This window comes from Engraulis encrasicolus, chromosome 6, assembly GCF_034702125.1.
Source record: "Engraulis encrasicolus isolate BLACKSEA-1 chromosome 6, IST_EnEncr_1.0, whole genome shotgun sequence".
NCBI lineage: Eukaryota > Metazoa > Chordata > Actinopteri > Clupeiformes > Engraulidae > Engraulis > Engraulis encrasicolus.
Window position 1 is genome coordinate 31998547 of NC_085862.1, and position 22200 is coordinate 32020746.

General features: G+C 43.5%; 1 protein-coding gene across 1 annotated transcript; it reads left to right on the forward strand.

Annotated features, from left to right (window-relative positions):
• The first annotated feature begins 298 nt into the window (after positions 1-298).
• On the forward strand, positions 299-21862 carry pfas (phosphoribosylformylglycinamidine synthase). Its single transcript, XM_063201291.1, has 29 exons — positions 299-438; positions 1274-1398; positions 1919-2045; positions 2335-2440; positions 2643-2841; positions 3762-3867; positions 4032-4172; positions 4882-5006; positions 6381-6509; positions 6815-6946; positions 7183-7311; positions 8149-8222; positions 8484-8640; positions 9698-9759; positions 10173-10334; positions 10490-10591; positions 10914-11045; positions 11431-11661; positions 12439-12619; positions 12981-13064; positions 13556-13711; positions 14202-14321; positions 14537-14682; positions 15004-15211; positions 15483-15574; positions 18339-18453; positions 18890-19036; positions 19630-19770; positions 20497-21862. Exons 2-29 carry the CDS (start codon positions 1278-1280, stop codon positions 20805-20807), a joined length of 3936 nt encoding a protein of 1311 aa, XP_063057361.1. The 5' UTR covers positions 299-438; positions 1274-1277; the 3' UTR covers positions 20808-21862.
• Positions 21863-22200: the final 338 nt, after the last annotated feature.

Consider the following 22200-nt stretch of genomic DNA (forward strand, 5'->3'; position numbering starts at 1 on the left):
AGCTAAAGTGGTCAGTCAGTCAGGGATAGACAACTCACTCTCTTAAGAAAAGACACTCTCTTTTTGTTGATCTGTTCATCTCTGAGATTTAAGTGCAAAGCGTGAATGGAATTTAATATTTGTATTGTGGCAGGCTCTTTGCAACGACAATACAATAAGGTGCAGTAGCAAAATGAGTGTGTGCGCAGCAGCTAACTGTGATAAAAGCAATGCCAATAATATTATTAATAAGACATAAATTACAAAACAAGAAAAAAGATTCCCACCTCCTAAAATTGCGCAGGCGCAGAGCTAGACCTACCCTGTTGCGCGGAAGGTTCGTGTGTAGTCGAAACTGCGCACGTGGGGTTTGTGTAGCTCTTGAACCAGAGCGCCTTCATTCTGCAACTTGCAAGAATCTTCTGCTGGCGGACAAAAAGCGGTGGTCAGACAATCAAGGTAAAATGCATGACACATTGTAATGTATTTGTAAACCTCCCTGATCTGTTTTCCTCAGTGTTTGGCCCTGTCTGGTTGTGCTGTGAAGGCGAGCTAACTTTGTAGATAAATCAACTTCTGCATCTGGAGTAGCTCTGCTGCATTCTGTGTCCAAAGTGATGCTGTGAATCTCAATTAGATTATTTTACGCTATTCACTTTCATTTCCTCATCATGTCAAATATGCCAGGATCATTTCAATGCTGTCCCTTTATTGTCTTGTAGATCCTATGAGTCTCTTATGGCTATGGGTGATGCATTAAACTTTTGTCAAAGACTTCATAAAGTATGTCCTGTTGGGAATTAAACTACAGTGTTGCCACTTGAAATGGTAGTATTATGGGATGGTCAGGACCAGGCTACACCATAACTGCCTAGCTAGCGCAATCAATTTAGGATAGGCGACCCAGTTCCTGCGATGGGATCCTTGTGATGCAAGAGGCAAATAATCAGTGACCCTAGCCTCGAGTTTGTCCTCGTGCACTCTGTAGCCTACGAGTTTTAGGGACAGGTCAAGACTTTGATTTACATTTGCCTTTACAATCGGCTCTCAATGTAGACTTTGGACGTTTTTTTCCACTACCTGTTGTTGCTTTTGTTTGATGTTGGTGGTGGGTGCACACACCTCCCCCCCCCCCTTTACAAAACGAGCTAGATGCTATTATGTGAATTCCATGTCATAGTTTGTGACATTTTTATAATGCATAATGTTTCCAAATGGTTTATTTGGATTCTCTCTCTCTCTCTATCTCTATCTCCATCTCCATCTCCATCTCTATCTCTATTTCTCTCCTCAGTGTCATGCCTGTGTTGAGGTTCTACAGGAGGCAGTCAGGGGTTGGCAGGTCCCTGCAGAGGACGGCAGTACTGTATCCAGGGGTCTCCATAGAAACTGAACTCTGCTACAATGTGGAACTGAATGGTGAGAAGCACTTCCTGTGATCAACCAGATGAAAGTTGGTCCTTTTATTTTGAAACGGTGAACTGCTGTTGCTTTGAGCTCTTAAGAACGGAGGCTATACGATACGTGCTGTGAGAAACACATGCTGAGTGCGTTGCAATATGCGACCTTGCCTCCTCCACTTGCGCTTGTCTCCTCGTCCCGCCTCCTTGCCCCTCCTCCGTGGAGAAAACGATAAAGTTTCCCAGCTGTCAGCCTAGCCACAACAACTTTTGAGGGACTGTTTTTCATTCACCATCCCAATTGCAAATGAGAGCTTTTGCAAGATATTGAAATATAATGCTGTTGTCAGTGATGTCATCATGACATATTACTTCCTGGTACGAGGAGAGAAGCAAGTGGAGGAGGCAAGGTCGCATATTGCAACGCACTCACTGTAATGCGTTCCTCGGAAGTGTGCCAAATATATTTTTACATTCTACTCTATAATTGTGGCCTCTTCTCATCTCCTCTGCTGTCATCTGTTTCTCATTGGGAGCAGGATCTCTCAGTGCTGAGGAGAAGAAGGTGCTAGTCTGGCTGTTCAGCCCACCCCAGCATGGTAGCGTGTCTGATGAACCTTCCCTCAAGGCCGGAGAGGGAGAGAGGCTGGTGGAGATCGGACCCAGGTGACTTAACCAGGCCACTGCTTTTTTTTTCCTCGTTCTGAACTCAAACCATCAAGCTTGCATTGCATGGCTTCGTTACAGTTCTGTCAGTGTCATTCCTATTGTGTTTTGAAATGATTATGATGCCTTAAATGTTGTTGATCGTGGCCTGTAATTCATTATTTTGTTTACGGTGGAGCGCTTTTGCACACCTCTGAGCTCGGACAGGTGTTTTGGAATGTTTTCATGTAAAAGAGCCATTGGACGGTGTGGTTATACATTCCTTGTTTTGTGTCGTGTAATTGTCTAGACTGAACTTCTCCACGGCCTGGTCCACCAATGCCGTGTCCATCTGCCAGAGTGCTGGCCTCAGCCAGGTCACCCGTGTGGAGCTGTCTCGCAGACACCTCATCAAGGTTGGACAAGCATCCTATCACCTCTGAAAAGATGGCTCTCAATAATCATGTTTTTTTTCTCTCCCAAGAGATTTGGGCAAAAAGTTATGTGTTAAATATATATCAATAAGTGTGTGTGCATCCGTTCTGTTGCTTCTAAAAATGTGATGAAATGTTCATGAAATCCATCCAAAGTTTTCACAATGATTTTCTTTGACTCCAGCCCATCGGTATTCAAAATGGCACGAAATCGGACCACGGTGAGGATAAACTGATTGGTTGTCTGTACGACGGCATGACCGAATGCGTGTACCAGCGTCCCATCGACTCGTTTGCAGTGGATGTGCGTCCACAGAAAGTGTTTGAGGTGGACATCCTGGGGCAAGGCCGGGCAGCCTTGGAAAAGGCCAACAATGATCTGGGTAAGAATCAGCTCTGGCAACAAAGTTTCTCCTCCCAATGGGCTGTTCTGAATGGGGTCTTTGTCCTCTCCTGAGATTTCTGTTTCTCTCACTTGCATTGACTTACATTCTGTTACTCTTTTTCTCTCTCCCCCCCCCCTCTTTCTCCCTCTCTCTCTCTCTCTCTCTCTCTCTCTCTCTCTCTCTCTCTCTATCAATCTCTCTCTCTCTCTCTCTCTCTCTCTCTCTCTATCAATCTCTCTCTCTCTCTCTCTCTCTCTCTATCCATCTCTCTCTCTCTCTCTCTCTCTCTCTCTGCGTGCCTGAGCATCTATTGCTCTTTCTCTCTCCCTCTCTTTTTCTGTCTTTTTTTCTCTGTGTGTTATTCTTGCACATCTCTCCCAAAGACTTACTACCAGTCACTGTCTTTTTTACTTAACTGCTTCATTCCTCCTCCACTACACTTTTTTTTCTGCCACATCAGCGCCCGGATGGATGGATGGATGGGTGTTGGGCGTCTTATCACGTGCATGTAGCAGCCCTGAAGTGATTAGACTGATTGTGGATGTCACCTGACTCAAGTGCTGTGTTTAATTTCATCACGGGATTGTGCACTCCTCCCTCACAGTAGTCTGTGCGTGTCTGCAGAATTCATGTTAGTTGCTCAGTGGGTGATTTTTGTAGTCCCCACAAATCTCCCACTACCTCGGGATTATGGAATTTGCGTTCTGCAATGAAATCATTTCCTCAATTGAATCAATCAATTCAACTCATTTCAGACTTTTTTTTCAGAAGATGGTGGTTTCACAGCTCAGAGCAATGCATTCTGTTCACAACCATTGTCTCTCGCACCACAACCAGACTGTGCAAACAATGACTATACTCTTAGACACTGAATGTGAAATGAGTGTATTTGAGCAGTATGTGTATGTATTCAATAGGTCTTGCCTTTGACTCCTGGGATCTAGACTACTATACAGCCCTATTTCAGAGGGTCAAGAGGAACCCTACCAGCGTGGAGTGCTTTGACTTGGCACAGTCCAACAGGTGTGTGTGAGTGTGTGTGTGTGTGTATGCACATAGGTGTGTGTCCACCCGCATATTTGCATACTTGATGTGTGTGTGGGTCAGTCAATTTCTGTTTCCCCTGTATAAATAAATGAGCTAGGAGTTGACTTAACATCCTCCATGTTGTTTCTGTGCATTCCCAGTGAGCACAGTCGCCACTGGTTCTTCCGTGGCCGCATGCTGATTGACGGGCAGGTGCAGAAGGACACCCTCTTCAGCCTCATCATGGCCACACAGCACCATAGCAACCAGAACAATGTCATACAGTTCTCTGACAACAGCAGGTGACATACTCATACACTGATGTTGTCAAACATGGTGTACAGTCATTGACAGTAAATAGAATGGACGCCAAATCAACGCTATTTGCCATTCAACGCTTTGAAGCCAGATTTGGGAACATTCCAACTTACATTCCACCTTAGCAACGCCAAACGCAGGTGCTGATTGGACAACAACAAGACTTCTAACGGTCAATCAAACCATGTTCTGATGCTCATTGGTCAATTTAACTTTTAATACCTCTCTAAAATAAAACATCACCACAAAAAATCACCACCCTGGTAAGTTGGAGAGCAAGGGGACCTACTAGTTGAGCGAAAAATGATCTCCCTGGAGTGGCATTTAAGGGAGATACAGGGTTTTATGTCTCTCATAGGAATGAATGGGATTTGGCCATTTTTTGGTCTTTTTGGGTCCAACCTTGGCTCCAACTTGGCTTCAACAATGAAATAGAATTTTGGCCTCCATTCTATTTACTCTCAATGTGTACAGTACACTACATATGTAATATCTCTTTTTTTTCCAGTCTTTTCAATGACTTAATCCGCTTTTCTTACTTTCCATTTCTATCCAAATATTTACCGTATGTTTGCTATGGTGGCCAATCCTTCATTTCATATTTGACAAAAGGAAAACAGGTCTACTCCTTAAGCATTTTTCTATTTATTTATCTCTCTGCACTGTGATTAACATGTGTGTGTTTTTGAACAGTGGTATCGAGGGAGTGGAGCTGGACTTCATGTATCCCAGTGATGCTGGCCAGGCCAGTGCCTACGAAACCAGACGGGCCACCAGGCATGTCATCTTCACAGCAGAGACGCACAATTTCCCCACAGGTGAGACGTGTGTGTGCGTGTGCGTGTGCGTGCGTGCGCGTGTGCTTGGATTAGTAGAGGTAGGAGGGCTCTAGACCAGGGATTCTTAACCATAGGGCCGCGGCCCAAAGCTGGGCCATGCTCAGAAACTTAAGGGCCACGGAATAGTTTCATCCTCGCACCGCAGGGCCGCGATGGGCCGTGCAACTGCAGCATTCTCAATTAAAGATGCTGAAGACAGCGTGCGCCTTTTTACTCTATTGCTGTTCTGCTTAAATGACCACACACCGCTGGTTTAGTAGGCTAGTGAAAGACGTCAAAGACGGTTATACACGCAGTAGGCCTACACGAATGGAGAATGAGAAATTACCAACCGTCGCGAAGTGTGATTTGCCGATGCCTTCTCTCCTCACGTTTAGTTACAAAATAACATAAGCGATTGAAACGTTACTCAAACGGATTCTGTTTACTGACAAAGCAAAACCGTTATCCTTGTGTCCCCCAAAATACATTTATTTAATGAAATTTGCGTGATATTGCGCAACAAAGCTTTCCTTTTTTGACAGGCTGCCAGAAGTTTCTGTTCTCGCGTCGCATCTGCACATCACTAAGTAAAAGCGTCTTGAATCAACCCTCGGCAGATTCATCACAAATCGTAAACAGAGCTGTTACAAATGTCAAATGTATGAATGGCTCTGGCCTGATGCACTGTGAGAGGATGGTTTATCATTGAATATAGAAGAGTGAGCTCATTTTAATACAGGTTTTCCATTAGCCTACAGAATGCATTAATAGTCCTATTTTTAACTATAAGCTTTTTTTTTATTTAATTGTTTTTTCATACACAAACATTTTATATATATATGCATGCCCTATAGGCCCTATATAATTATTATATTATTTTTAATTTATATTATACCATATAATGGGTGTGGGCATGGGCAATATTAGATAAGCCCAGGGCCACTCTGCACAGAAAAAAATGGGCCTCAACGTCAAAAAGGTTAAGAATCCCTGCTCTAGACCTCACTGCAAAGACTCACAACTTACCCACAGATGAGCCGAAGTGCTATATCACAGACATACCTGTCCATACACAGGCATGAAACTAGGGTTTCATTTTAGTGTGCTCATGTAAAGGATTGCTGGTTTGACGGTGTCCTTGTCCTGACTAGGTGAAATTGTGCTTGAGTCAGGTCCTGCATGCAGTGTATTGACTGGAACTCTTGAGTGTGAGCCTTCACTTTAGCTGAGCATGCAGTAGGAATATTTTTTTACCTTCAGATGTGTCATTAATGTACATCTGATGCAAGTACATTTTGTGACATTTTAGTGATTTTTAGTGTATTAATTCAATGACAGTTGTTAAATCAGTTTCTGTTTCTTCTGTTGCAGGTGTGGCCCCGTTCAGTGGTGCTACCACGGGAACAGGAGGCCGCATCAGGGATGTGCAGAGTGCTGGGAAGGGAGGTCATGTGATCGCCGGGACAGCCGGATACTGCTTTGGAAACCTACACATTCCAGGTGCGACACGCAGGCAATATAATGTGTCCTGATGTTTGGATTACAAAATGTGATTTTGTAAGGGTATTTGGCTAGAAATCAACTGCTAATTTCAATGTAATATCTTGAGATTCTCACGCAACCAGGTCTTGATGTTTTCCAAAAGGTTTTAGTGAAATTGCACTTCCTCTGGAGCGTTTAGACGTCTCATTCCTCATCCAAAGAACTTCAACTGTTGAAGGAGAGGAACTCCACTTGCTTCCAACTAAACCCTTTTTGTAATATACGGTAATGTGTAATGTTGTGGTGTCTGTCTTCTAATTCAGGTTTTGCCCTGCCCTGGGAGGAGGAGGGGTGGGAGTACCCCACTAGTTTCGCCCCGCCCCTGCAGGTGGCCATCGAAGCCAGTGATGGGGCCTCCGACTATGGCAACAAGTTTGGGGAACCGGTACTCACAGGTGAGCAGGAGGATGTGCAGTAGACCATTGATATAGCAGGAAGTGACGTAATTAGACATCAGGTATTTTCAACTGCTTTAATGGTTAAAAATAATAATATATTTTTTGTTACATGGTGCCTTTTTTATTAAAGGAAATAGTCTGATTGTTTCACATTTGTTTTACTTCTGTTTCTGCTGTTAATGGCAGTAAATTTGTTGCCTTCCATCTGTCCTTTTCTCACCCACAAACTCCAGGGTTTGCCCGCTCCTTTGGAATGCGGCTGGCCAATGGGGAGCGTAGAGAGTGGATTAAGCCAATCATGTTCAGCGGTGGGCTGGGCTCCATCGAGGACCCACATGTGAAGAAGGAGGCGGCAGAGCCGGGTAGAGATTCAGTAGTAATATCCTTACAATCCGGATGTTTAATTCAATATCTGGCAAAAGCGCAATTCAGATGTCATTTTCTCATTTGTAATCAGGATTTTGAATGGGGAATAGTACCCCAAAAGTTGCTGTGGCTAGTTTGACAGCTGGGGAAACTTTTGTTTTCTCCACGGAGGCGGGGTGTTGGCAAAGTGCAAGGCCACAAGCACAGTATATTGGCAAGAACCTAAAGACTCAGTAAATGTTAAAGTGATACTGTCCCATTTTTGGAAATACGCTTATTTTACACGTGCCTTTGAGTTAAATTATAGGGTTTTACTGTTCTCCTATACTTTCAACCGTTCTCTGGGTATGGCAGTGCAGTTTTTACCTCTAAGCTAGCAGTTAACATTGAGTCCTATGAGACCAGTTAGCCGCCGACTGGTCTCATAGGACTCAATGTTAACTGCTAGCATGGAGGTAAAATTTGCACTGCCATACCCAGAGAACGGTTGACAGTATAGGAGAATGGTAAACCCCTATAATTTAACTCAAGGGGAGGTGTAAAATAAGCGTATTTCCAAAAATGGGACAATATCACTTTAAATGTACAATGTGTCATTCAAAAGTGTATCATTTTATCCATTATCAATGAATTCTTACGACCATCATCTGTGATCTGATTAAGCTGAACAGCGGGGAACTGCTCTGGAATATAAAATTTAAATAAAACATTTAAGGACACCGTGAATTAGACATTGAATGTGAAATGGTGTCTGCACATGTGACTTGTATTGTGGATCTGATCATGGAGTAAAGTAATATTTCGATCTTTCCCTTTTGTGTGTGTGTAATCAGACATGGAGGTGGTGAAGATCGGAGGCCCAGTGTACAGGATTGGGGTCGGGGGAGGGGCTGCCTCCTCTGTGCAGGTACAGTACATCTCACAGACCATAATGAAAATGGCAGCAAAACAATATCCCAAAGATCATGTTCATGTAAAATCAAGATTGCCTACATACAACATAATGAGTACCTGACTTAAAAGTCAAGCTTAGTTAAAATAGCCCAGAAAAAGCTGACACAACCAAACTTGTGAAATTACTGGAATTAGGACAGAAGTTGCAGTGTTTTGTGGAAAAAAATGAAGTGCAATTACGCGTGCCTGTGTTTTTTACACATGTACTTTTCAGGTGCAGGGTGATAACTCCAGTGCACGTGACCTGGACGCGGTGCAGCGTGGGGATGCTGAGATGGAGCAGAAGATGAACCGGGCCCTGAGGGCCTGCCTGGAGAGGAGAGACGGAAACCCCATCTGCAGCATCCACGACCAGGGCGCCGGGGGCAACGGTACCCACACAGCATCAGCACCACACTATAGGATCATTAGCATCAAGACTTATTGCAGCGTCCATGACTAGGGCACCAGGGCAATGGCAGCTCTGCAGAATCAGCCTCCCCCAATACAGTCATGACTATTGAGACTTTTATTGTAGCATCCGAAACAAGCTTGCTGACGGCAACGGTACCCACGCAGCATCAGCACCACACAATAAAAACATGACCATCAAAATAAGTCATAATATGCAGTCTGTATAAGGTATAGTCAAATTTCAAGTCAAGTCAAGTCAAATTTATTTTTATAGCGCATTTCATACACAGGTGCAACTCAATGTGCTTCACAAAAAAAAAAAAAAAAAAAAAAAAAAAAACAAAAAAAGTCAAAAGAACATTTACAACACCAACATTAAAAACATATGGTAAATAGAAAAACATAAAAAGAACAATACATTTTTAAGAAATGTGTTTAAAACATTCAGATAAAAACATATGGTAAGAAATAGACATAGAGATAAAAAATGATATAAAAAGCGAGCTAGTTAAAAGCATCTGAAAACAGCTTTGTTTTGAGTCTAGATTTAAAGGTATCAATAGTCGGTGCATTTTTTACGTTATCTGGAAGCTGGTTCCAAAGCTTTGAAGCATAAAAGCTAAAGGCTGTGTAAAAGCTAAAGGTATAGTGTATTAAGTATAAGGTATAGTGTAAAAGTGTATTAGAACCGTGAGATGGTAGAGTATTTCAAAGTGTGAAATATAGAAGACAAAGGGCTATATAAGCAATGATTTAAATAATATACACAACTAATGTGTAAGACACATGGTCTTAGCAGATGGCAGTGACACATTGGGATTACTTGAAATTGTCTTCTACCCATCTTTTTTTGTGTGCTGTTTACATGCATGATGAAATTGTAAAGACGTTTTTAGTTGCGTGTAGCAACTCTACACTATATATCGTCATGTCAGTCGGTTAATCAGAAACCAGTTTGCTTTTTGGAGGCTTTTCACATGATGCATGTCTGTGGCGCTTGTTCCATATTGACACTTGTCATTGGGCATATTTCAGGAAACGTGTTAAAGGAACTGAGTGAGCCCGCAGGAGCCGTGATTTACACCAGCAAGTTTAAGGTAAATATATCCATGCAGTCATCTTGAATGTGTATATATTGTATATTTCTCCTTGCAAAATTCAGCATCTTATTAAAAAGCATGCCCCTCTATTACAGTGGATATAAAAAAACGTTCCCCACCTTTAATATAAAAACTATAACCTGTACCGTGCAATTGAAAAAGAACCTCAGGGTTGTGTAGACATTTTATATCCACCGAATGTGTGGTGAACATACTTGACTAAAAATGCACTCAGTGCAGATCTCTGCCAAGGAAGCTGTTTGAACTTTTTGAGTTATCCTGCTGGCAGGCCGACAAACAAACAAACAAACAAACAGTCAAACCAACGCGACCGAAAACATACCTCCTTGGCAGAAGTAACATTCATTTCGGAAAATGTTTCTGAGGTGATCTTCTCCATTTTGTCTCAGACAGGTGACCCCACTCTCAGTGTCCTGGAGCTGTGGGGGGCGGAGTATCAGGAGAGTAACGCCCTCCTGCTGAAACCTGCCGACCGGGACTTTCTAGAACGAGTGTGTCTGCGGGAGAAGTGCCCTGTTGATTTTGTCGGCAAGATCACTGGAGATGGCAAGGTGGGATGAAATGAATAAAACAAATAGTTCTTTCAAGTTCTTGCCAATATGTTGTAATTCTTCTCTTCTCTTACCCATTCCATATATGCCGGTTCAGCAGACATACTTGGGTCTCTCCCAGTAGTGAACGGTTTTCTTTTTCTTTTCTTTTTAAGATTGTTCTGGTGGATGATCTGAAAAATCGTGGTGACACCCAAAATGGCCGTCATCCTGTGGATCTGGATCTGGAGTGGGTGCTGGGCAAAATGCCCCAGAAGGTGTGTGGCAACCACTGACTCGCACAAGACAACTCAGACAAGTCTGAACAAGCAGATCTACATAAATGACTCAGTTTGAAAAACATGCTGTTGTCGGTTGCTGTGGTATCTATGCAGTAGTTTCATACATTATTAAAAGCAGCTAAGCTACCAAAAGCAGCCTCTTAAAAGGGATATTGATTCATGTATTGTGATGCATGTCTTGCGATCCTCGAGCCTGTAATAAAGTTAATGTATACACATCTATTTTTTGAATTTCAAAACCAACGTAACATCTCTCCTTCTCCGCTTCTTTCCATCCCCCATTCTTTCCTCCTCCCAGGAGTTTGCAATGGAGCGTCTTGCCCCCTCCCTCCAGCCCCTGTCTCTGCCCTCCTCTCTCTCTGTGCTCTCGGCTCTAGAGAGGGTTCTCAGACTACCCTCTGTGGCCAGCAAACGCTACCTCACCAACAAGGTCAGTCCGCTGCCTGACGTCAGTTTTGCTTGCTGTCGTCATTTCACATTATGCATTTCTAATGACACTGCAGTGGTGTGGTGTGTGCGAACTGTATTAGTTGTCTGGCTCCAACCTTTGAAAGTAAAACCCCTGTCACAGTTTCAAGGTCAAATGTGAATTGATTTGTCTGAGCTTTTTATAAACAATGGCAGGTGCAAAGTGATGAGTGTTAAGTAGTATATGATTGACAATTCCAACCCACAGGGGGTGAAATTGAACAATCGACCCTTCAGTTGCCAAGCGACAACGTCACTGTCTGTGCTAGTGCATCTAGAAAACTGTATGAAATTGCATTTATTGTTTTAATTTGTCTGTAATTTATTGTAATTCATGTCATTCTCAGGTGGACCGCTCTGTGACTGGTCTGGTTGCCCAGCAACAGTGTGTGGGGCCGCTGCACACCCCTCTGGCTGACGTTGCCGTGGTGGCCCTGTCCCCCTTCGGTCTCCAGGGGGCTGCCACAGCCATCGGCGAGCAGCCCATCAAGGGCCTGGTGTCCCCGGAGGCAGGGGCACGCATGGCAGTAGGGGAGGCACTCACCAACCTGGTCTTCGCCAGAGTCACAGCCCTCAAGGTAAAACATAGCTGCTTCTGTCAAAGTTTAAATCTTTAAGTGAAAACAACAAAAAATCCACACACTTCAGTCCTTCGCAAAAAATGGCTTTAGCCCAACAATTGGCTGGAGTAAACAGAATTTTGACAAAATATCTAAAGTGTGTGGATTTTTGCCTTTTTACTTCAAAGTTTAAACTAAATTCTGCTCCACAAAATTGTAATGTTTAAAGTTATCATGTCATGACCATGGCGCATACTCCAGCATGCACTTGCAGGGTAGAAAAAGATGTAGAAAAGAATTTATGGTGAAGGAATTGAAGCAAAAGTGATGGCTAAGACTAGCTGCCCCAATCAAAGTGAAGAAGTTTTGCAATCAAATTTGCCATTGCGTTAGTGCAGCACACAGCGGTAGATGAGAGATTCTTCAAGTAGATTATGGATTTAACCCAGAGGGAAAAAGTACACACATTACAATCTAAGCTTCTAATTTAACCTGTGAAGAGGAGGCATCTATGAGGTGGTATGAGAGTGTTGGTGTGCACAGCATCATGTTGCATACTTTAAATGCATTGCCTGTATGTTCTGCTGTTATTCACAAACTCTCGAATGTTGCTCAGGCCGTTTGATTAGCCCTTTTTTCTATTTTGGTTGTTTTTGCAGATGTGTTGAGTGAGTTCATGAACAGATGGCGTATTTTATACCTTTTTTACACTTCTGGCTTGAAGGCGCTGACCTAAATTGTAGCGCTCATGTGTCACCCCTGACCTGACCCGTCTGTGCTGTGTGCCCTACACAGGACGTGAAGTGCAGTGGCAATTGGATGTGGGCGGCCAAGCTGGCCGGGGAGGGTGCCAGCCTGTGGGAGGCGTGCCAGGCCATGTGCCAGGTGATGAGCCAGCTGGGGGTGGCAGTGGACGGGGGCAAGGACTCCCTCAGCATGGCCGCTCGCGTGGGCGAGGAGACCGTCAAAGCACCAGGTATGGCTTGGGTGTGTGTGTGCAGGGTATCCACTAGAAAGTCTTGGCCTCATGAAAGCTTTCACATTAAGCAATGCAGTTGTTTAAAAATATCACGTGAACAACAGCTTCAGAGGGCCCCATGTCAGTATTAGGTGCTTAAAATCATTTCAAAATTCCCGTACTTGTGCGTGCGTGTTAGCGAGCGTTTGCGTGTGTGTGCGCGCATGTGTGTATGTGTGTTCACCTGTTGATTGTATAAAGGCCCAGTCCTTTTACTTGCTGTGTTACTGAGGTACCCACTGCCCATGTTGCACTCCTAGTACTTATTACAACTGCTTGGATTTGTATTATGTTTAGTCATTACTTGTCTGTCTGGCAGGTGCTCTGGTGATCTCTGTGTATGCTGTGTGTCCTGACATCACCGCCACCGTGACCCCAGACCTGGAGGATCCTCATGGACAAGGTCAGTCGAGTCAGCAGGGGCTCTACAGCCCCTCGAGGGGGCGTTAGGGAGCCTTTGGGACAGCTGAGAGGGTTGGGGTGAATGGGAGGCAATTAGCCAGGCCGTGCCCTCCTAGTGACGCAACACCTTCAGCGTTGCTGCTAGTCAGGTCAGGAGCTAATGCAAGTACTTTCTGAGTTCCCTGAAAAACAGGAACTCCTCCCACTTTGTCAGGAAGCAAACAACCATTAGCAAACCAATGGAGGCGGGTCAACCATGCCATTTGGGAAATGTTAATTGTTATGCTCTTGGTCAGACCAAGTCTCAAAGAGATTTGAAAGTCGATGATAATCAGGCTAGGAGGCAATAGTCTAAAGGCACATTCTAAAGCTCTCATGAGATAAATACAGGTTCATGTTCTGTGGGTTGAACTACTACCTTCTCTGTTTGGAATTTTATTTATTTTCTGGAATTCACTGGCATTGTCTCCTTTCCTCTGTCTCTCCATCCAGGTGTGCTTGTGTACGTACCTGTGAGCCCAGGTCGGCACCGGCTGGGAGGCTCGGCCCTGGCCCAGTGCTTTGGTCAGTTGGGAGAGGTCAGCCCGGACCTGGAGCACCCAGACAAGCTGTCAGCCTGCTTCAACACCACCCAGGCCCTCCTCAAGGGTGGGTAGCACATTGTCATACAGGCTGTTAGTCATACACACAGTTACACAGGCTGTTCGCTGGGTTGATATTGTATATGTGTGCTATACTGCACACTGCTGTACATGGCTACATTTCTCGAAACCATAGTTGCTAACAACATTAGCAACTTTGTTGTTTGCATTGCAATTTCCCATTGGCAACCATCCAAGTTGCTAACTGGCTAACTACTGCGCTTTCGAGAAATGCACCCTAGTCTGGTTTGCATTGTTTTTGGAGTTACTTTTTTCCAGTGAAATACATTGTTGTCTCACCATGTACTGTGAATATGGCTGAAATGGAAAAAAAAGGTGGAAGAGGGTTGACAGAGGGTGACCGTAGGGTTTAGCGATTGCAACATGGTATCAAAATTCAGGTATCACATCAGATGGCAGAAGGGCACGTCATTACATGTAAACTGCCACATCCTCACAGCTTAGTAATCTACTCTGTTTTTTTTTCCATTGGGCAGATGGCGTGCTGAGTGCAGGCCATGATGTGAGTGATGGAGGCCTTATCACCTGTCTTCTGGAGATGGCCTTCGCTGGGAATCGGGGGATAGAGGTGGACTTGGTGTCACAAGGCGCTGGAGGTTTGTTACGCTGTGTTTTTAATCACATTTCAAAGGTTTTTCTTACTTGCATTACACATATTTAGTCATCTGTTGTCTCTCTTCCTCTTTCTGTCTTTCTCTTTCTCTTTCTCTTTCTCTCTCTCTCTCTCTCTCTCTCTCTCTCTCTCTCGCTCGCTCTCTCTCTCTCTCTCTCTCTCTCTCTCTCTCTCTCTCTCTCTCTCTCTCTCTCTCAGTGTTGGAGGTGCTGTTTGCTGAGGAGTTGGGCCTGGTGCTGGAGGTGGCTGAGCGTGATGTGGAGAGAGTGCGTCAGAGCTACACTGAGGCTGGCCTGCTCTGTCCCATCATTGGCAAGACCAGCGGCTTTGGACCCGAGTCTATGGTCAGTCAACAACCATTGATTAGATTACGTTCATTGATTAGGCTTGACTGCTCAAGAGTGGGTGAACTAGTCTAATGTTGCCTAATGTCTACACTTTTTTTTTAAAACTCTGTAGCTCCTTTCACCTCATCTTCTATTATTTCGGTCCATTTTTTTTTTCTTCTCATTAATTTTAAGCGAGCTTGTGAGTTGTATGTCTGTCCTGTCACTCCCAATGCATTTGCTACAATATCTCCAAGCTCTGCCCAGTTCCATTTTTTGTTCTTTCTTCTGGCTGAAGTCAGATTTTGTTTTCCTCTCCCATCTCTCTCTCTCTCCTAGGTGACCGTGAGGGTGGATGGGCAGGAGGTGTTGAGTGAGGCGCTGCCCAGTCTCAGGGCATTATGGGAGAGTACCAGCTTCCAGCTGGAGCGGCTGCAGGCCAATTCCCTGTGTGTCCAACAGGAAGAGGAGGGGCTTAGCCGCCGCACCCAGCCCTACTTTAAACTCACCTTTGACCCCACCACCACCCCCAGGATGGAGAGCCTGAGTGAGTTTGGGTTTATAAGATGCAATAAGTTTTATTGTCATATATTCATTAATTTCATTCACGAGCAATGAAAAGTTTTGTGCTCAAAAGAGTCCCAAAATATTTTACTTTGCAAATTCATATTCTTGTTAATTTTCAAGGCAAAAATATTTGTGTTTATGTATTGCTAACTGTTTGATAATTGATCGGCTAATTTGATAATTTAAGCTTTGTAACTGAAACATGTTCTGCATTTCTACTGCCCTGTTTTGGGTTTGGGTTTGTGGTTCAGGTGCCGTGAAACCGCGCGTGGCTGTGGTTCGAGAGGAAGGCAGCAACGGAGACCGAGAGATGTCTGTATCCCTCCTGATGGCCGGCTTTGAGGTATAATTCACACCGTCTCAAATCTTCAAGACATCACAAGGCCTTTCCCACTTCCAGCTCTACCCCAGTTGACATGTGTAACAGGTCATTCACACTGCAAGCACGGGGAGAAACTTGACGAAATGTTTTCGAAATGTATCTGTGCTCAGTCCGAAACGGTTAGAAAACATGAAAAATTATTATTCCTTTTGCACCAAAGCACAGTGTCAGCGCGGCGCAAAGTGTGCGTTGCAACTTGAAAATAGAACTCCCTCTTTTTTTCTGCGTGGGCGTGACCGTGCTGTTGGCGGGCTCCCATTAGAAAGTATGTTCTGGGAAGGCAGGGATGGGATGCTGACTGCCACGGATTAGAACGCGCATGAGTGATTCTACGATTTCCCTACGCTTTTGGCAAAAGCAAAATGTCAATTATCAGTATTTTTTTTCAACTAAATGACCTAGATGTTAACATAGTGTATATATTTAAGTTTCCAAACAAACAAATTGCCAAGCTTAATCTTAAATCATTTGATAATACTCTAATGAAAGCGAACATTTGCTTAATTATTTTGTCAACAGTGTTATGGACAAATACTATGTCATTTCAAATATATATAAAAATACTACAGAGTTGAAACAATATATGTTTGAAAGTGCTTATGTCCCTTAGCAGTAATGTTGTCATTAATCTGTGCAACTGATATAGAAAATGTGATTGTTGAGCTTCATAAGTAGGATTTTATGAGTCACTGTGATACAGACTGACACATTTTTCATCATAAATCCCTGTAACGTCTGATTTGAATATAGTCACCCTCCTTACACAAGAATTCCTTCTCCAGAGATAATCCCTAGTGTATGTTCATAGGATTTTTCCAACACATAAGGGATCAATAGCGCAAAAACACTTTCAAAACAGTCAACGGTGTAACTCAACTGTGTTACGGTCAACAGTGCAGGGGAACAAGTCGGCACTTTTTTAGGAGAAAAAAACAGAGCAGACAAACCCATCTCCCTAGAACACAAATTATTTTGTTTGTTTGTCTGTCAATATGGATATAAATTGGCAAAAACATACTCCTCCTCAACTGTCATCAGTGTTGCCAGATTGGGCTGGTTCCCGCCCAATTGGGCTGCTTAGGATGGCCGTGTGCGGGTAAAAATGGCATCTATCAGAAAAACCTTCCCACTGCCATATAAATCAATAGAATTGGGCGGGTTTTTTGGGCTGGAAATCATCAGCCTCATCTGGCAACCCTGACTGTCATACTTAATTGTAACACCATTGACGGTAACACCGTTGACATTTCAGCCATTTTTATGGTGTTGTGCTAACTGAGGACCTCAGAAGTTCCACCACAACACCTTAATCAATTCATGTATCTGTATGCTTTATCTGTGTTTTTCTACATGTGATTTCTAATTCAGATTCTTATGAATATGTTGATAACACTGTTGACAGGCAATTTTCCCGCTATGAGAACATGAAAAAGAATGGATTAAATTATGGAAGGATGGAGCTCAAAATTTACCAAAAAGTCTTCCCGTATCCTGCCAAAGAGGTTATGACATCACGTGATGTTATTCGTATGGCCTAAGACCAAACCATTACTGATTTATGGAGGAGGTTTCAGACCGTGACACGGTTAACACAGTTTTCGTGGACACACACAAAATGGCAAATTTCATGTATAATGGAAAGGACAGTGGTCTTTCTGACAGTTTTGTCATATTGTGATGATTACTGTGAATCAACATTTGCAATCGTCTTGGGCAAAACAAGTTTCTTTACATGCTAATATGAAGACTGAATCTGACATTTGGAAAACAGGACGGCATGAAAACGCCCAAAACCAGTATTAAATATTCATTCTTGCTGAGGGAAATAATGCTATGTCTACACTTTCTGTATTATATGAAAGATAAATGTTTTCTAATGTCCAAAACATCATTGGATGCAGTTAATAGTTAGTGGAATTGCCAAATAAAATCCACGGACTTAAAAGTGTAGGCGAATTAGAGAATCACTCGCATGCAGACTGTCCAGTGTGAAAAAGACAATAGAACAGCGCTAACGCTGCCCCCTTCCCCATACAGGCAAACTTTGCATGGGAATGAGTCGTGAAAATATTTAGTTTAACCTGACTGGACTGTAGCCTAGTGAACCCTAGTAAGCCACCCTGCTCTTCTCTAGTCCCACAAGACCTCAAGACACCACTAACGAATATTTCCCACTAGCTTTGACCAGAGTGTCCCCATGCATATCAACACAGATGACATAAAGATTATATTTTGCCGTTCAAATTATTTTCCTCCACGTCCTCCATTTTTGGTGCATCTCTGAAGTATCAAAGCAATGTGGAATATATTGCACTCGGGTGTTTCTTTTTCTAATGCCGGGGAAATGTACACAAGAATTTGGCCAAGCGAGGTGAACCTCGTCGTCATTCATTCCTAGGAGGGGGGCGAAGGCAAGTGAACAGGAGTGAAAATATTTGGCCAAGTTTAATATCATGCAAATGAGGAGCGATGGCCAATCAAATCAGCAAAAGAAATGTTTCATTGTATTTGGTTCACCGCAACGACCTGATGACCGTCAAGCTGTCAGAATGGAACACAGAATTTCGCCTCTCTTCGCTTTGCTCCTTTCTCCTTCATGTGTCCCTGACGTTAGAAAGAAAGGAAGAACCCCTGTGTGATCTCTTTCCTACACCTATATTTTCCAGTTCACCATAGTGTTTCCAAATGACCATATGTGACCTTTGCCCCCTCTGCTTATCTGTAGGTGTGGGACGTGACCATGCAGGACCTGTGCAGCGGGGCCACCACGCTGGAGCCCTTTAAGGCTGTGGTGTTTGTCGGAGGCTTCAGCTACGCCGACGTGCTGGGCTCGGCCAAAGGTATGTAAACACAAGAGGTTTACCTTAACTGAACCCCACCTCACAGCCGCCGATAGCTGTACATTGATTTGACCTACTTTAGATAAGTTGCTGTTCAATCTATTGAATGTGTTTTAATGTCTAAATTCAAGCAATCACATAGGCCACCAGATTTCAGTAATACGAGCATTTTGATTTTGTATTTGCATTTGCATTTGCCATTTTTGCAAATGTGTTTCTCCTCCCTAAACTATTGTGTGTACTGCTCTATTTCTATATACATTTCTTATGTATTTATTCCTCAAATCCCACACACGTTTTTACTTCTTTTTACTACAAATAAACATACACAATGTTTCAATTACTAGAAATAATAAATATTATTTTACTTTTTTAAATTCCTAAATAATTGTAATTAAAAAAACACTAAAACTTCTGCTGGGTGCCTCTCCTCCAGGCTGGGCGGCCACTGTGCGGTATAACCAGCGGGCACGGGAGGAGTTTGAGCGTTTCCGGCGGCGTGAAGACACCCTGAGCCTGGGCGTGTGTAACGGCTGCCAGCTGCTGGCACTGCTGGGCTGGGTGGGCACCGGAGCCAGCACGGGTAAGAACACAACAGGGGCTCATAATGCCTCCGCCAAAACGTTTTTATCAAAGTGGGAAGGACATCCAAGGCACTCTTCATCTGCTTAGATAAGAAAAAAACATTTAATTCAAGTGTACTAGTTCATATTTCAACAAATTAAAAAGGCATTTTTTTAGGCTTCTAGGCCTTCACTCTACTTGAAGAACGCCAAAGCCCTCTGACCGACTTTCTTTGTGTGGTTTTCACCAGTGTTTCTTCATTTTTTGGTTGGTTGCTGTGCAAAATAACTCGACAAGGCATGCAAATGTACCACTAGCTCTGAAATTATTGGATACTACACCGTCGAAGTGTATGAACGATGAAGCTTGAATTAAAAGTTACGAATTATACGTCTACCAATCCATTCCATGCTTGTGTGAACATACAAAGATACAGTGTGTGTGTGTGTGTGTGTGTGTGTGTGTGTGTGTGTGTGTGTGTGTGTGTGTGGGTGGGTGGGTGTGTGTGTGTGTGTGTGGTAACATTTTTAAGTGCTCACAGTGTCTCACAGCTGTTCTTGTTTTTTGTCATGTTTTAATGCGTCATTTTCTTTTCTTTTCCCGTGTCTCTAGAGTCGGATGTGACTCTGACCCATAATAAGTCGGGTCGCTTCGAGTCTCGTTTTGTGAGCGTGAGCATTCTGCCCTCTCCTGCCATCATGCTGAAGGGGATGGAGGGCTCAGCACTGGGGGTCTGGGTGGCCCATGGAGAAGGTAACGACCCCCTTACACACACACACACACACACACACACACACACACACACACACACACACACACACACACACACACACACACTCTTACATACCTATATCCCAATCTCCCGCTCTCTGTCTCTTTCTCTCTGTCTCTCACTCACTCACTCACTCATACAGACAGACAGACACACACACACACACACACACACACACACACACACTTACTCTGTGTTACTCACACACACCCACACTCAAACACGCACACACACATTTCCAACATGCATCTCCATTGGATGTCTTGCATTTTCATTTCTTTTAGGATCAAGAATGTACTATGTCTTTACTCTACGCACTTGAACTCTCTGCAGCACTTCCTATTGTTGTTCTATGCTGCATATTGTGGGTGGATTCCAATATGCTGACTTCCGTCCTCCCTTGCTCACTTGCCTGCTTGTGACCTCATGATGATGTCACTGACAACAGAAAATTAATTCAATAGCTTGCAAAATCACAATGCTAATGTTATTTTCTCATTTGCAATTGGGATGGAGAATGAAAAACAGTCCTCCAAAAGTTGTTGTGGCTAGGCTGACAGCTGAACAGAAACTTTATTGTTTTCTCCACGGAGGCGGGGCATCAGCTAAACGTGATGACACAAGTGGAGGACGCAAGGTCACATATTGGAATGCAGCCTGTATCTTGTCCTCACGTCCTTCTCTTTGTGACTCCCGGTCTGCCTCAGGGCTGATGCAGTTCCGCTCGAGCGAGGCTCAGCAGGCGGTGATGGAGGGCTCTCTGGCCCCGCTGCGCTACGTGGACGACGCGGGCACCCCAACAGAGAAATACCCCATGAACCCCAACGGCTCCCCGCAGGGCGTGGCGGGGGTCTGCTCGGCCGACGGGCGCCACCTGGCCATGATGCCCCACCCGGAGCGCGCCACACTGGGCTGGCAGTGGGCATGGGCGCCCGGCCCTCTCCGCTCCTCCATGAGCCCCTCGCCCTGGCTCAGCATGTTCAAGAATGCAGCCGCCTGGTGCCACAGCTCACAGTGAGACACACAGATACATGATGCCTACTTACTGCATGTGCACCAGCTGAAAGCAATATCGTACCATTTCTGGAAATAAGCTTATTTTACACCTCCCTTGAGTTAAATAGTTCAGATGGTGTCTGATCTTTCTGGAGTCAGATCTTTCTGGTGATGTTACTTCTACTTTCAATCTAGAAATTATTATTGAATCCTATGGCATCAGCTAACTACTTGCTGGTACTATAATTACTAATTAATTGCTAGCTTGGAGTTTAACTCAGAGAGGTGAAAATGGTGCATTGTTTCTTTAATTATGTGGTCTTAAGCATCATCCCTAATGTTAGGTTTGAATGTGTTAGAATTATCTGTCTGTATGCTTGTCTCCGTCACATTCCATTTTTAACCAGCCCTTGGTACTAAACTGATGCAGCTTTACTAGCTTCCTTTATTAGCTGATCCAACTTCAGACTTTCTAGGGAGGTATGTGTCATATTCATGTCTATGCTGGGTCAATTATGTAGCCTTAGTAGACAGACAATATTTAGGACTGGCTGGTTTATGGTTGATTGATTAAATAGTCTGTTTGTCTTAATGTCAAAAACATTTCACCAGGACCCAGCTTTTCCTTGCGTTTAGCTCATTTTTTAGCACTCATGTTTCTCTGTAAAAAAAAGAACACAAAGCAACTGCACGTTTTACATGTTCCAAACTATCGAAATATCAGACCACTCCAGTGGGCCTGCCACAGATCAGATGTGAACCTGATCAGCCAAGTGGCTTTGATGGTGATTTTAACCTGATTTAGGATTATCTTATATAAACATATTAACGAGAACTGAACTTACAAATTACTTTTTGACTGTGTTAACTTAATGCAGATATAGGCCATTAACCATATACAGTATGTATACAGATCAATATTGTAACCATAAGGCATATGATAAAAGAGTAATTTCTGAATTCCATTTCATAACTCCAAACTAATCTTCCTGTCTGTTAAGTGTCACAATTATACAAGGTCAATATGCTTAAAATGTTATGGGTCAGTTTATACAGTAAATTCTGTTTTTCCTTGTAGAGAGTACTTCTTATTAAATTGACCAACTGACAAAGATTCTAGAACTATCTTGTTTAATCTAAAGGGCTTTGCTAGAAGCTTTGCTTTGCTAGTAGCTTTCTATGGCCCAGTGCCAGACCTTTCTAACGGGCTCTGTGCCAGACTTATGCCAAAGCAATCATGTGGCATTAGTACAAATAATATTTTGGGTCAACTGAGTTGATGTGATTGAAGATTATCTTATAAGTCTGTTGCGCCTAATATAAAACGTGCCACTTCTTGCCAAACCATTGTGATTTACAAAGATGTTCGGCACAGTTCTAACTCTAACATGCAGCTCCACAGGGTACTTGATTAA